Source organism: Drosophila takahashii, chromosome 3L (genome assembly GCF_030179915.1).
Source record: "Drosophila takahashii strain IR98-3 E-12201 chromosome 3L, DtakHiC1v2, whole genome shotgun sequence".
In the NCBI taxonomy this organism is placed as follows: domain Eukaryota; kingdom Metazoa; phylum Arthropoda; class Insecta; order Diptera; family Drosophilidae; genus Drosophila; species Drosophila takahashii.
The window spans coordinates 11,305,730-11,320,221 of record NC_091680.1 but is presented as its reverse complement, the minus strand read 5'-3'; the positions used below and the strand labels follow the sequence as shown (position 1 = coordinate 11,320,221).

At 42.1% G+C, this 14,492-nt stretch overlaps 1 protein-coding gene and 1 long non-coding RNA gene across 2 annotated transcripts; both read right to left on the bottom strand.

Annotated features, from left to right (window-relative positions):
* Window positions 1–1,498: 1,498 nt before the first annotated feature.
* LOC108063015 (palmitoyltransferase ZDHHC6) lies at window positions 1,499–3,042 on the bottom strand. The gene has a single exon (XM_017149937.3). The coding sequence runs from the start codon at window positions 2,939–2,941 to the stop codon at window positions 1,646–1,648; it is 1,296 nt and encodes a 431-aa protein (XP_017005426.3). The 5' UTR covers window positions 2,942–3,042; the 3' UTR covers window positions 1,499–1,645.
* Window positions 3,043–4,383: 1,341 nt separating this feature from the next.
* Window positions 4,384–5,886, bottom strand: LOC138913141 (uncharacterized). Its single transcript, XR_011418755.1, has 3 exons — window positions 5,784–5,886; window positions 5,495–5,570; window positions 4,384–5,059 (listed from the first exon to the last, which is right to left on the bottom strand). It is a non-coding gene; the product is annotated as an uncharacterized lncRNA (long non-coding RNA).
* Window positions 5,887–14,492: the final 8,606 nt, after the last annotated feature.

Below are 14,492 nucleotides of genomic sequence, written 5' to 3'. Positions count from 1 at the left end.
AAAAATTCACGCACAATTATTTTGCAACGACAAAAGTCATTAAAGTTCCCTTTTGTTATGTGGCAAATGTTTATGTAAAATTTATTTTGTTTCCGCTTTATAAAAGCCCTGCCATCATGGAGTGGTACATATATCTGTAAATAAAAAAAAAACAAGAAAACTAGCTGCGAAAACGGCACAGAAAGTTGCATTGTTTATGTTTATGGCTGTTGGCACATGCTTTATTTTTACGCAGATTTATTTATGGCTATTTTTACTGCATACTTTTTAACTGCTACGGATGGAGAGGAGATGCCCCAGCTTCTGGTCCCGATGCTAACCTCAATTCCCCAGACAGAGTCCGACAAAAACGGAATCCTTTTTTCTATTGATTTTTCGCCTGGCCAGAAGCGATTATTTGTTTTGCATTTTCCACGCCGTCACCCAAATGACCCCAAACAGCACGCAGATTAGAGAGTCCTGGATTTCTGGGGAGCTCCACTGATACCCTGATACCATGATGGCATCTCGAAGCAGTTTCACGCTCCCCTGCGCCCCAACACTTTTGTGCAAATATTTATTATTGACTACTGAGCTCTTTTGCATTGAATTATCACAGCGTCGCTCATATGAGACTACATAGCATCCCACCCACTCACAATTCCCCGCCAATTCCCAGCGCCTATTAACTCATGACAACGACAACTGATTTCCCAGCGGCCTGCTTCCTACAACTTACACACAAATTCAAATTGCATTTATCTAATTTTGAGCTAAACACGCAGCCGCAGCCTTGGACTTGGACAACATGGCACTTCCAAATCCCCAAGCGAAGGCTTTGTTTGCCGATCCAGTTACAAAGCCCCTCCCCATCACTCAAAACAGGAGTGATGATTGCTTCAAGTGATTATTCAATGCCTTTTGCCATCGGCCAACCTGGGTATTCATTTCACTTCACTTCGCTGTGGAGGAGTGGAGGAAATCCCATTGATCAGGCGGCCTTTCAATTTAATAGACGCCAACGCCACGCTAATGATTCAACGGAATTCATTCACCTTTTGTCTGGCCTCTCATGCGCCATTACACCATTACTCCATCTGCAGATAGAGATTCAGAGGATATTCGATATAGGATATAGGAGTTGTATTGATTTGCATGGTCATGTTTATGGTACAAAGGCAAATCCGCGACTCAGCTCAACTTTAGCAGGTCGTGCATTTCAATTGATTCCCCTTTCGTCCTTGTTGCAGTTAGTTTTTTATCTACCATCCCAGAGAGAATGTGTGTGTGTGTCCTGTTTCCTGTCACGGATACCTAACTTGAAAAGAAAAAAAAAGAATGGAGCTTTGCAAATTACTTGCCAGCAGATGCACACACACAGTTGGTTAAGAGCAGCTGCTGGCGTCACTTTAAAGCCAATGTACCGTGAAATCGGGCCTGCAACTCAATTACGGGACATAGAATGAACTCCTGCCGATCAGACGGCATTAACATTAACATTCTCATTTGGCTTGCTGCCCCGACGCGGGATTTATATATTTATTAATGCATTATTGAAAAGCATTAAGCATTAAGAGATTAATGCGTCGGTAGACCAAAGCAATTTCATTGCGGCGATTGGAGGGGTTTTTCTGTTCAGGATTAAAGTCGGCAGAGGAAATACCCTTTACTGCACTCGCAGGCGCTTGCGGGGCTTTCCATCTTGGCTGGGAAAATCCCTAGAGATCTTTGTGTTTGGAATAGTTTCTTCAACTGCCTTTTCAGATTCTTGTTGGCCAGGTTCTCCACCGGCTACATCATCGTGATTCTCCTCGTTTTCCGAATCTTCACTCAGTATTTCCATGGCACAACAGCTTGGAAACCATCCCCTAACAGCACCCTTGCGTCTCATTCCCTTGTCCTTCTCATCCGCCGATAGCTCCCTTTCACCATACAGCCAGTAGTCCTGAATGCGAGTCACCAGGATGGAATCACCTGGTTGCAGAGCAATGCGAGGATCATCGGTGCAGGGAATCTGGAGGGATATCCACAGACCCTGCGACAGAATGGGCACCCAGTGACCGGTGGCAGGACGAGTGCAAATGTAGCGGCGAGTGCGGGCCCTCTTATCCTTTTTCTGTTCCAATTGTTCCTTTGTAAGAGTGTATTGATTACAACCCTCTGCAACTGGCCACGAAATGCCATCGCCTGAGGAGAGGAAAACCTCGCGGCAGTTAATCCACCAACCCAAATTGTAGGGGAAGACAAAGGCTTTGATCCTGTTGCCAGGATATGCGTTGCGACGAAACACCGCCTTCTTCACGATCCAACTTTCGATCTCCGTTTGGTTCCTGAAAATCACCTTCATTTGCATGTAGAGCAGCTTGATGCTCGCCAATCCAATGCCCGTCGTCACTCCAAGACTAACCACACAGGCCATCAAATTAGTTGGGGTCAAAGTAACCGTGGCCAGGTGATCCAATCCTTGGCGGATATAATGTCGCTTTTGTACTCCTGTGATAACGGCCGAGACTATAATGATACTTCCTTGAATGCTGGCCGAGAGGAAGAAGAGCAGGAAGTAAACGAAGCTGGCCTGATTGTACCAGCCCACACAGGTGTTGATCCACGGGCAATGGTGATCCATCTTCATCACACAGCGATCGCAGCGGCGGCAATGATGCGACCTTGGAGCCTTGTAGCCATCGCAGCGCAGGCAGAACTGCAGGAACTCCGTGTCCTTGGCGCTCTCAGGATGCCACTTGAGCGGAATGAAGCCAGGACCCACCATCAGCGACTTGATAAAGTGATAGAGGGTGCCGAAGGTGTGGAACCAGATCAGCGCATAGTTCACCAAGGATCCCGGACCCTTGCCAGGTGTCCACCACATTGCATTCATCTCGATTACCGTCCAGGTGACAATCAGGGTGAGAACCAGGAGAGTGATGGGTCCCCAGTGCAGGAAGCGAGCGAGATCATCCATTTTTCACTAGAGATCAAGGCAGTAAGTTCTTTGATTAACTTACTTTTTATTCTACTTATTCAGTGAGTGAAAATTCAGGGTCTGCTCTGTGTGACATTCCCAATCTTTTGAGTCCGGCATTTAGTGTAGTCAACCAGGTCCAAACGAAAATTCTCCTGGCCAAATGGCAGATTAATTAATGTGGGGCCCGCGGTGTTTGTGTGTAATTAAATAAAGCACAACTATTTAAAATTCCACGGCAATTCTGGGATAATTTATAAAACGTATTTAAGGCATCGGCAACAGGCAACAGAGCCACTGCCGAGTATAAATTTGCTCTTAAGCCGCAAATGAAAAATATTTTAATCATACAAAAAAATACGTAAATAAATTTAAAAACAATAAAAGTGCAAAGTGCAGGCCATAAATAAAGTGCAGCCTTAGTGCACAGTCGTCATCCTGGCAGACACACTGGCCCGACTTTCCCACATGGCTGCTGCTATTATTATTATTAAGAATTAATAGCAATATTTGCTGACGCTGTGTGGCTTAAAAAACGAAATATACAACCCTGAATACGATTTGCGGGGGCGGCAGCAACAAAGCAACGCACGAATTCAATTGAATTTAAAATGTGCCATAAATTTATTGCATTCAATATGCGAACAGTTGGGAAAGTGTGTGTGTGTGCGGGCACAAAGAACGGTATTTTGGTATTATTTATGGCGCTGCATATATAACAATAATATTTTGGTAGCGCCAAATTCTTTGCCAAACATTTACTAATGCCATTAATTGATGATAAATGTTTCGCCGCACGCAGACAAAATGTAATCGATGCCGGGCAATAGAACGCACTTCAAATGCACAAAGAAATGAAAAGGTATCGTATTCAATTGGATATACCTAATGTTATTCATGCCAATAGCCAATTATTATTAAATATCCATGGATATTTAATATTTAATAAGTGTATTAATTATTAAAAATTTACACACTTGTGCTTGGCGAGGGGTAAACTAAAAATATTAAAATATTAAAGCATACATATAAAGCACTCACCTTTTTTTCAGTGCACCGATTTCTGAATGGCGCTGCGAAATCAGAAAATTCGGTTAGCAGGCTTTGTAATCGGTTGGTCGGACTGTTTCGGCCTCCAGCTGGTGTCCTGATTTTGTTTATGAAATAGTTGCGTGGGCAGTTTGGGCCAATTACTCGCATACAGTGCGGCCCCCTGCAAAGCGCACACCCTTTGATTTTCCCGCTTGAGCGAACACATGGCCGTTGGCCGGTAATGAGTCTCCGAGCGGGGATTTGTGCGACTTGCAAGTCTCGTTAACTCGGCTAACAAGCGCCGTCATATACCACAATGCGACAATCGGGCCTAACAAGCCAACGGGACAATTGGCCAGCAGCAGAGGTGCAAAGGTGACAATGTTGTTGCCGCGTAGATAAAGCTTCCTCAATTGGAATTTAAAATGTATCCACAAGTGGCCACATATCCTTAGAAGTGGATAAGCAAGAGATACACTCATAAAAAAAAATCGAAGAATTTCCTTAAAATCTAGAAAATTCTTTCTTGAATTTTTGCCAAAGGCGACCTCACCGTTGTTTCAAGAAATGGTTTTTTTTTAAAGGCACCATTAAAACCAGAAAAAATATTTCTTGTTTTAAGAAATTATATTTCTTAAAACAAGAAAGGGTTTTTTAGAAAGCCACCATAAAAACAAGAAAAAATATTTCTTAAAACAAGAAAGGCGATTCTTGTTTCAAAGGTGGTTTGTTTCTTGTTTCAAGAAATTAAATTTCTTAAAACAAGAAAGGGTTTTTTAGAAAGCCACTTTTTAAACAAGAAAAATTCTTTCTTGTTTAAATTTCCTTTCAAGAAATTTTATTTCTTGATTTAAGAAATAATATTTCTTGAAAGGAAGTTTAATATTAACACTGAAACCCTAAAAATAAAATGTAACTTGGTTTTTTCTTTTGCATATTATATTTATTTACATTTAAAACATTTAACACTTAACATTTAAACATTTTTAAATAACACATTTTTGACTCAAGAAAACATTGTTATTACCCAAGGTCTGTTGAACTTCATATGACCTAAGGTGATCCATTTTCTTCGCCTTTCCTCATCTAGAAAAAAAGAGTTATTGGGATATATCATTAATCATTGATAGATTTGTTTTTAGATAAACAACTTTTTTGAAATAATGTAATGCTAATAATAGCCAAAATACAAACACGTTGGTCAGACGACCGAGAGAGAGGAGCAAGACAGGTAGAAAATGAAGGGTTGAAAATCGAATTTCAGAGAGAGAGAGAGGCACGGATGAGACACGTACATACATACATATATATTTACATACAGTCCTTTGCGCGAAGGGAGACCGAATGTAAGCAGGGCAGATCATGTCATTTTTAAGAAGGAGCAGAGAGAACTCGCGAGGCGTAGGTCAAGCGAGCGAGAGAGAGGAGCAGAATATGAAAGGGTTGAAAATCGGGTTTCAGATCGGGTGAGCCGCAAGTATGCCGTAAGTATGTCAAACAAATACAACATATTTTTCTTACCTTAGAATGTTTTAAAACAAAATTACAGCTTTGCCAAACAAATTATTTGGCTGATGCAACTGCAGGTATTTTCACTCTGAAAAATAAATAAAATGCGAGTAATAGGATAAAGTTATTATAGAACTCTACACCCACAAATTTATATACAAATGTATGTATGTACGTAGCTCTTAGCTAAAAAACAATTCAACTGAATGGTATACGCTTGGTAAAGAGATTTGAAATTTATCCTTTAATTACATACATACAATTGTACGCCCGCTACACAAAAAATTATATATTTACATACCTTTGAATATTTGGAAAAAGGCTTCACCTCTTATCCGCTTGAAAATCACGTCCATCACTCACGAATTTTTTTCACAACTGACGCTCGGGGGATCAGAGAAGTCGGTAGCCGGGTAGGCCTTCGTCCCACTTCGTTTTTCTTGTCGTTAACATTCGGCAGCCGAAGGAAGGCAATGGCTACTTTCCTATATTCTAGGGTCATTTCATTCATATATTCAAAGGTGACTTTGTCCTAAAATACGTACAAAAATGTTTTGGCTGCGACGGCAAAACAGACATATGAGATTTTCATTTTTCTATTTTTAAGAAAAATTCTTTCTTGAATTTTTTCCATCAAGAAAGGTTTTCTGTATTCAAACGCAAATTTTCTAATAACAAGAAATTTTTTTTCTATTTTCAAAGGTAGGCCGATTCAATGGCGAGATTTCCAAAATTTAGAAATTAATTTTTATGAGTGTAGGAGGTTCAAAAGCAAAAATTAAAAATTCAATTTGCAGCTGTGAACGCCAATCGATTGGGAATTTAATAACGAACTCAACGAGGTATGACTCTAAATATTTCGACAATGCAGTATTTCAATTAATCCTTACACAGATTTTCGGGGAAAAATAATATAAATAATATAAAAAATAATAATTCACGAGAAGACAGCAACTGAAATTTTTTCTTCAGCTCCATCCGAAATGCAATTGCTATTGGTAGGTCAACTGAAACAAGTGATATACAAGATCAAGCACAATTTAAATACAATAGCAATAATATAGCAAAGTTGCCAAGGTGAATGAACGGAAAGAAGGCGTCCTCAGTCGTAATTTAAAACACATATCCATGACTGCCCCATAGCTGGTGGCTACATATCCTCGAAGCCCTGCGAAAAAGCAATCTATTTTGCTCCGCAGATTAGATGGCAATAAAATTGATTGAAACATAATTGCAAATTGATACAATAGCCAAGGAAAATTGCCCGGAAATGCCAAGAGCCAAAGGCAATCTATAAGCGAAACGAAAATGACTTCAAAGCGAGAAACGACCAGAATCGTAACGCGTCGCCATCGTATCGACCATTATGTGCAGTTAGATGAACATCTGAGAGCAGCGCGGAACTCGAAACTCGTCCTCAAGTGAAAGGGGTTTCCAAGGAACAAGGAATAATTTCTAAGTCGGTAAAAACTCGTTGAAAAACAGAAACAGAAATAATACAATAGTTATGACATTTATTATAAAAATAAAATAATATAGGTACCCTCATTATATTTTCCCATTCATGGATACAAATTCAATTATTCCTTTCTTTTAGGAAATTATAATATAAATTTAATATATTTAATGGGATTCGATTTAAACATTTTATTTAAGCCTTTTTCTGTTTCGAACTTTATATAAATCCATGTGGACTTATTTTTCCCCAGTGCAACCGATGTACTTCTTTCTGCGAACCTTGTGGACTGGAATCGCTTCAATTATGCTTCAAGTGGCCCCGGAGCCGTTAAGCATCTTATAGTTTACCATATAATTTTTCGTCAATGCCAAGAGTTTATTACGGCTGCAGAGTGACTGCAACTCGCGAAGTGAACAGCCAAGGGCGGCTTTTGTGCACAGCTCGAGCTGCAGATGAAGATGTGGATGAAGATGCTCGGTCTCTGTATCCATAGAAACTTTTTACGCAAACTTATTTACTTAATTTGAAAATTAAATTCCGGCATTAAAACGCATAAATGACACTTGAGCCCAGGACCGAGCCCGACTCGCTGGCAGTCAGTGAGTCTGTGTGTGTGCCCGTTTGAGTTTGTTTTTCTTATCAAAATGCCTGCGGCAGAGTGCTGGCAAATACCCTCGCATACGCCAGAGAGTATATATCCCTTAAGACAAACAACGCGTGCAAAACGAGTGGGGCTTTTGCGGGGAGAGGCAGAGGGAGGAGTATATGGGATGCGGCTGAAACCGAGGCTGAAACCGAGGCTCTGAGCCTGGCCAAGTGCACGCTTAAAAGTCAAAAGTGCAGAAAAATGCATGGCATACAAGGGGGATGGGTTGAAAGGCGGGCAAAAACGCAGAAGACGTTGCCAAGACAAACAAGCCAGTGAGGAAGGCATATAAATTGCGTTACTTGTGCGGGTGGCTCAAAAAGAGTCAGAAAGGCGAAAGGGGAATGCCGGCGGGGGGTAAACGTTTTTGGTGTTTGACATACGACGTGCATTAGCAGCAAAGTCAAGGATTAGCGCCACTTGTCTTGAGAGCCCGGCCCAAACCAAACCAGCGCCGCATGAAATTTAAATACATTCCCGCCATTAAAGTGCCTGCGAATCAATTTGGCCAACATATATATGTGGAATATCTGCGATACATACTGCCCCAATGGGGCGCGAACGCTTAATGCGGCCAATTCAATTTGGCCAGCACACGGGAGTCCCATAAAAGCCATGCCCGCACATTGGACACAATTCGGCATTTAAAGCGTTTGGCTTTAATGGCCTGAACTGCGAACTGCAGGCCAAATAGATAACTCACAAAAAAGCCAGAAAAAAGCGTAAAAAAGGGTTTGAAAAAATGAGCGAAAGGCGGAAAGCAACGGAAAGAGCGGAAAGACGTCAAGGAAATGCCAAAGCTATCGCAAACGCGTTTCGCAATTTTTGAAGGATGTGTTAAGTCAAAAAATATGCAAATTCCACGAACACACAAACACACACACAGCCGTGTTCGGCCGGGCAGAGTTAATACGGCCCAAAGGCAGCCCCAGGAGCCCCTAAGAGGCCCCCTCCCCTCCCCACATACAGATGTATAGGATAGACAGGAGGCACACACACACAAACATATAGATGGGCGGCTGTGCGGGCGCCGTACGTGTAATGCATACGAAAGTAGTGAAAATATCATCAATGGCGAAATATGAATATCTAAAAGGGATAACGAAAAATGGAGTCAAAACGTACGGGGGAAAAAAATAAGAAAATTGCGAGCTGGAAGTGAGACGAGCGCCAAGAACAGAAGGCCTGGGCCTGGGAAAAAGTGCAAATGTCAGTTTCGAAGGGGAAGGGGAACGGCTCAGTTGAACTCGGCTCATGACATTTGACTGAAAACTAGACAATTTCCTGACTCTCCGACTGCTGTTGTGCCGACATGTTCTGGTAATCAGATTTCCCCGTAATTGCATCATGTTTAAACTTCGCGAAAGGTATTCAGTTTGATATTATCTCATTAATGGCGAATTCATGGGCCACAACTTTATTTTGGAGCGCAAAAGGAGCTTTTAAAAAACACTCAGCCGGAGTCTACGATTTTGGCTCGGCCTCTTTCTCCGTCTGAGATTCACAGATCCTGTGCCACGGCCCGCATAAATTTGGCGAGAGTCTGTTGTAAATTACATTTGAAGTAGCAGCTCGCACATAAATCTTTAGAGTCGAGACCCGAGGCCAGTGAGGAAATAATGCAAATAAAAATAACACGCCGATGGGACAATACTCGAACATTCGACTCCAAGATACCCGGGGCTGGAAATCGCTCTGCAGAAAGGTATCTAGGAAATAGCCTTGACATTTGAAGATCATGCATTGCTTGATAACAGAATACAAATTCTAAAAAGCATTTCAATGCGTTTTTAAACAACCTGCAATTGCAATAAATTATAAATTCTTTTTTGGTATTATAAGTAAAAATCCTTTCCGATTTGTCTTTATTTTTAAAAGAATTTTCTGAAAATTATTACGATCTTCAAGTATTGATAAAATTTTCAATGCCCATGTATGTAGATATATATTATGGCCCTTCTTCTTGGAGTCTATATAATATCATATAGATATTAGATATTTATACATACGATTTTGATAATGGCACGCAAGTCCAATAATAAATTGTTATGAACCCTACAGACTCCACGATAACCGGTTGTTAAGACAGAGAAATAAAAAAGCACAAATGCCCAGCCATGCAAACACTGTGCGACAAAACTGTGTCATTCCCAATTGTCGCCCTGCATCGCTGTCTGTATATGTGAGCAGCTGCAGCGGTGTCTGTGTCACACCGACAGTGTCCTGTGACTGCGTTTGTGTCGCCGTTTCTGTTTATGCTCCTGTTTGTGTGCTTGTGTGCATTCGCATCCGCCATTTTGTCCGAGGAGCAACTTGAATTACGTACGCCGCAAGTGAAGTAATGAGCACACAGCTGCAGCTTGAGGGACTTGGCGATGGGCAAACAAGGACGGCGCACCGGAAGCGGAAATAAATATTAAAGCTGCAAGAGGCAAGAGGCGGCAACGGGCAGCCACAATAAATACGATATAAATATGCGATATTTTCAAAAGTCCAACTAATAAATAAGCGCTGCCAAGAGCTCGCCCATAAAGCAGGGGCCTCCCCTCGTATTTTTCTTTCTATGGCCAGCCAATTGGATGGCGAGCTCTTGGACATTGCCTGATAAACGATGCTAAGCAAATAATATAAATGCCATGCAATTTATGTGGTGTAAAAGTTTGTATTTACCCGCTCACCCTAGCGAGTCCATATCGCTAGAGTGCGGCGAAATAAAAATAAATATGCGAATTCAAGATGTTTTATTGAGTTATGACTACAACTTAACTGAGCAAACTGAATAGCTCTCCCTGGCCATAAAATGAATAATATTTCTATTCCGCTTTTATTAAATATTCAACGCCACTAAATTGTATTTTATTTTATTACGGAGATGAGAAAGTAAAAAACCATTTTCCTTTTTTTATGATTTTTTGTTTTTAAGAAAAGAAAAAATATCTATTATATTTTTCCCAATATTTCAATTGTAACTGACTCTTGAAAGGATTTCTTAAATTGTAGCATAACCTCTCACCCACTTTCTTCCTGTAATTTGGCAAAAGTCTAATATAACTGTAAGAGCAAAGGCAAAAATTCGCAGAAGCATTTGCCATAAGTTTGCCAGCTCATTTTATGGCTTTGTTTCATTTTGTGTACTTGCTCTGCACCTCGGTCTGTTTATGGTCTGAATTATTGAAATTGACTGGCAACTGGCAACACGTTGTTGCCAAGGGGAAAGTGAGTCTGCTCTGGCGTAGTCGGAATAACTGAGGGATAACTGGGGGAATAAGGATGAAGTTCATCTCATTTCGGGCGGGACAGGTGCACCAGGTGCGTTTCATTTGCCATGCAAAGCTAAATGAATTGCACGTCAAAGTAGTTAAAAGCGGCCAGACAGTCGGACGGACGGATGGGAGAGCAGATGGATAGACAAGCTGGCTGACTGGAAGACTGGTAGACAACAAAGGCATAATGCCAAGTCATTTAAATTGCTCGAGGACAGGCAAATCAAATTGTGAGACAGGCGAAGGACATGCAAAAACTTAGAGCGGGCCACATGCTTAAGTAACTGGTGATAGACAACAACAGCAACATCCCCACCAACATCCAACATCCAGCAGCAACATATACCATCTATTGCATGTTGCAAGTTGCCAGCGGCGACGACATTGCAGCTTTGGCCAACGGAGCGACACCAATCTGGCCCAGAGTAAAGAGGATAGATACCCTATTTCCAGGCCCCAATCCCAATACCAATCCCTATCCCCATCAGCATCCCCAATCTCCCACCACCCACAACATCATCATCATCATCGTCTTCATCCTCGCCTGGAACCTCTGCATTGTCGTCATCTTTTCAGAGTGCTTAAGGGCTGCATAAAAGCATTTATTATTAGATTTGATTCAATTTTCTATTCACTTACGTTATGAAAATGTGGCTCGCCGTGTTTTCCCCACCAAGCTTTTGCCGCTTTTGTTGCTCGCTGCACTTAATTCACGGCGGTAAATAAAAATCAATGCTTTGCTTTTACTACAACCGAACGATACGATACGATGCTACGATGCGAGGCGAGGCGAAAGGAAGCGAAAAACGAGAGCAATCGCGTAATTTCATTTGCATAAAAGTCAATTGGATTTCGTGCCATGGAACAATTTCAATAATTGCAAACGCCTGCCATACATTTCGAGCTGCTCTAAGCCAACGTAGTAGGCCAGTCTTCTATTTCAGGACCTGGTTTTTAGGTTGTGGTCCTGGGCTCTCTCTCTGCTCTGTCGCCATTGTGTCGCCCGCCCACCGAAAAGGCCGCCCACTTTCGGGGCGAACTGAAGTTGCTGGCCAAAACACAGACACATGGAGACCAAAAGCCAAAGGCGACATCCATAAACTGTAATCAAAAGCTATTATCTCTGCTGGGTATCCCCCTTCCACCCCCCAACGACCACCCACCATTCCGGTCTAGTTTTTGGCAACATTTTTCTAAACCATAAATTTCGAAAGCAAATTCAATGGAATTCGCTTGCCAAAAATCGCAGGCTTCCGCTATTTCCAGCTAGCCGGCCATGTTTGAAAATTTAAAGAATTGGCCAGAAATTTAGACCGACAAGCGGGAATAATGGAAACTGAATGGTTTATTTTTTGCCTAAATAAATTATGAAAAACTGAAATGCTGCTCGACATAAGCTGATTGCCGCCTGTCTATATTTATTTATTTAATTATTCTTTTTTTGCCCTCCTTTGCCGCTGGCAAATCCCTCGAGCGAAATTGTAAATTAATTTGCGCGCAACAATTTCGATTTTAATAACTAGAAACATTGTCACTTAGTTTGCATATTTAATTACACGTTTTTTTGATAGCTTTATTATTATTTTTTCCACTTGCTTGCAGCTTAGTTTGCCAGGCATATTAAAGCGATTATGGGAGTGACTTAAAGCCTTGGAAGCGAGGTCACCGAATCACATCGGCCAGAAACTAATTTCAATTTGCAGAGCACATAATTAAGTTAAACTAATGCCAATGCATGCGGCGATAAATTGTCATGGGCCAGGCCTAAATAATTCATTACGCATTCTCCACGAGCAACGAGCTGACAAAAGCAGGATATTCGTATAAGGACCTTTGAGATGTTAAGAAATATTACTTAGATTTTTGGGGTCCGCCCGTGTGTGCATATATTAAGACATAAATATCAAGTGCAGGGCCAAAAGCATATTGTAATGTTGCAGATGACGAGCTGGGCAAGATGGCAAAGGACGTGCACATTTGCCAAAAATTACAGTTATTACTGCAGACAGTCGTCCTTGCTGGGCACCACCACCTCATGCGACCCACAAGACGCGATTGCGGCTGCATTGGAAAACTTAATTCAATTGCCGGGCGGCAGGCACATAAATCCTGCACTTTATTGCATCCGCAGTACGCAATGCACAGCCCCAAGCGATGGCGGCACTTTTGGCAGGAGCTCTTGGCCATTTTAATGAGCTAACGAAAATTTGGTTTATTAGATGTACGAATGTGGCACAGTGAGATATATCGAATCAGAGGCGGTGCCATTCGAAATGGGCCATCAATTTTTATTTACCCCCCGATGGCATCGTTTCCTCTTCTCGGCAAGGAGCAATAACAGTAAGCAGCAAGCAGAGCGACCGGAAGTGGAGCACTTTAGCGACTTCCGGCGACCTCGAATGGCCACTTCCTACTCTCGATATTTGCGTGCAACTTTTGAGTTAATTCCCCTGTATTTGCCTTGTGATTTCCTTATTACATTGGCCCACTGCCGCTCGGTGGCTTTAAGTCCCCAGCTGGCAGCTGAAAAAGGCTTAAACTGAGGCGCTTAGCCTAAGCCCCCGCCCGAGCTGAAGTCCAAAACGAAGCGAAATATCATATCGCACACAATGCAGCCTCGCAATTAGACTTAAATGCATGGAGCCGTGCAAGGAGCAGCGGATCCTGGATCCAGGATATCGCCCCTCCCGCCACTCCTGCCTTTTAGACAAACAATCCCGGGACCAGACCGAAAAAAATATATGAGAAATGCGCCAACTGAACGTCGCGGCGGGGTAATTGAAAAGGAAAATGAAAAACATGCCGCGAGCCAGAGGCACTGAAACAAGAAATGAAAAGGTGGAGCAGAGCAGGCCGGGCAACGAAGTCGGGAATACCCTTCAGCGAGGAATAACAAAGACAATGGAGTGCTGGGCTCCGCAGCAAAAATATAATTCTTTAAATATTCCCCGACCACTTTAAGCGAACATCTTCGCGGGGTTTTGGCATCGCGACCCCTTGGGAACCCATCAAACCCCGAGCTTCTCAGTTAATAAAAGGTAATAACGACAAAGTTACCTCCTGTTTGTTTGTTTTTTGCCTTTCAGCCGCCTCTTCCGCTTGTTTCCCGAGTCCGGCCAGCCACTTGCGCCTTGTATCTTGAGCCCGAATGCAGGTCATTTGGCAATTAGGTCGCCGCCCTGCCTGCCGGCGCTTCCTTTTGGCTGAAGCTCCCCAAAAAATACAAAAAAATACCATGCCCAGTGTCATTTGATTTATGCATTAAATTCACCACCGCCCACGATTGCTAATTAAATTCTACTCAAATAATCAAACAGACAATCTGCAGACGTCGCAACTTCCCGGCCACTTTAGAATTCGAGGACCGCCGCCACCAGCAGCCACAACAATAACCACGGAATGCGACTGCAACAGCAGCTGCGGCATCTGCAGCCTTTCTATTTACCCGTTTTATCTGGGAAAAGGCTGTCAGCCTCTGGAGCACTCGGAAAAAAAGGTACAGAAAGAGCAAATAGGACAGAGAGTGCAAGGCCTTGAAAAGAAAGCTTTTCTTGAAATTAAATAGGAACTTTTAAGAAATAAGAAATATTTTCCATAAGAAAAGGACTTAATAAAAATCATTCTTTCAATTATAATATTAAA

Excerpts from the sequence above, each read along its gene's own strand:
- LOC108063015 (XM_017149937.3), bottom strand. The coding sequence starts at position 2,941 with ATGGATGATCTCGCTCGCTTCCTGCACTGGGGACCCATCACTCTCCTG.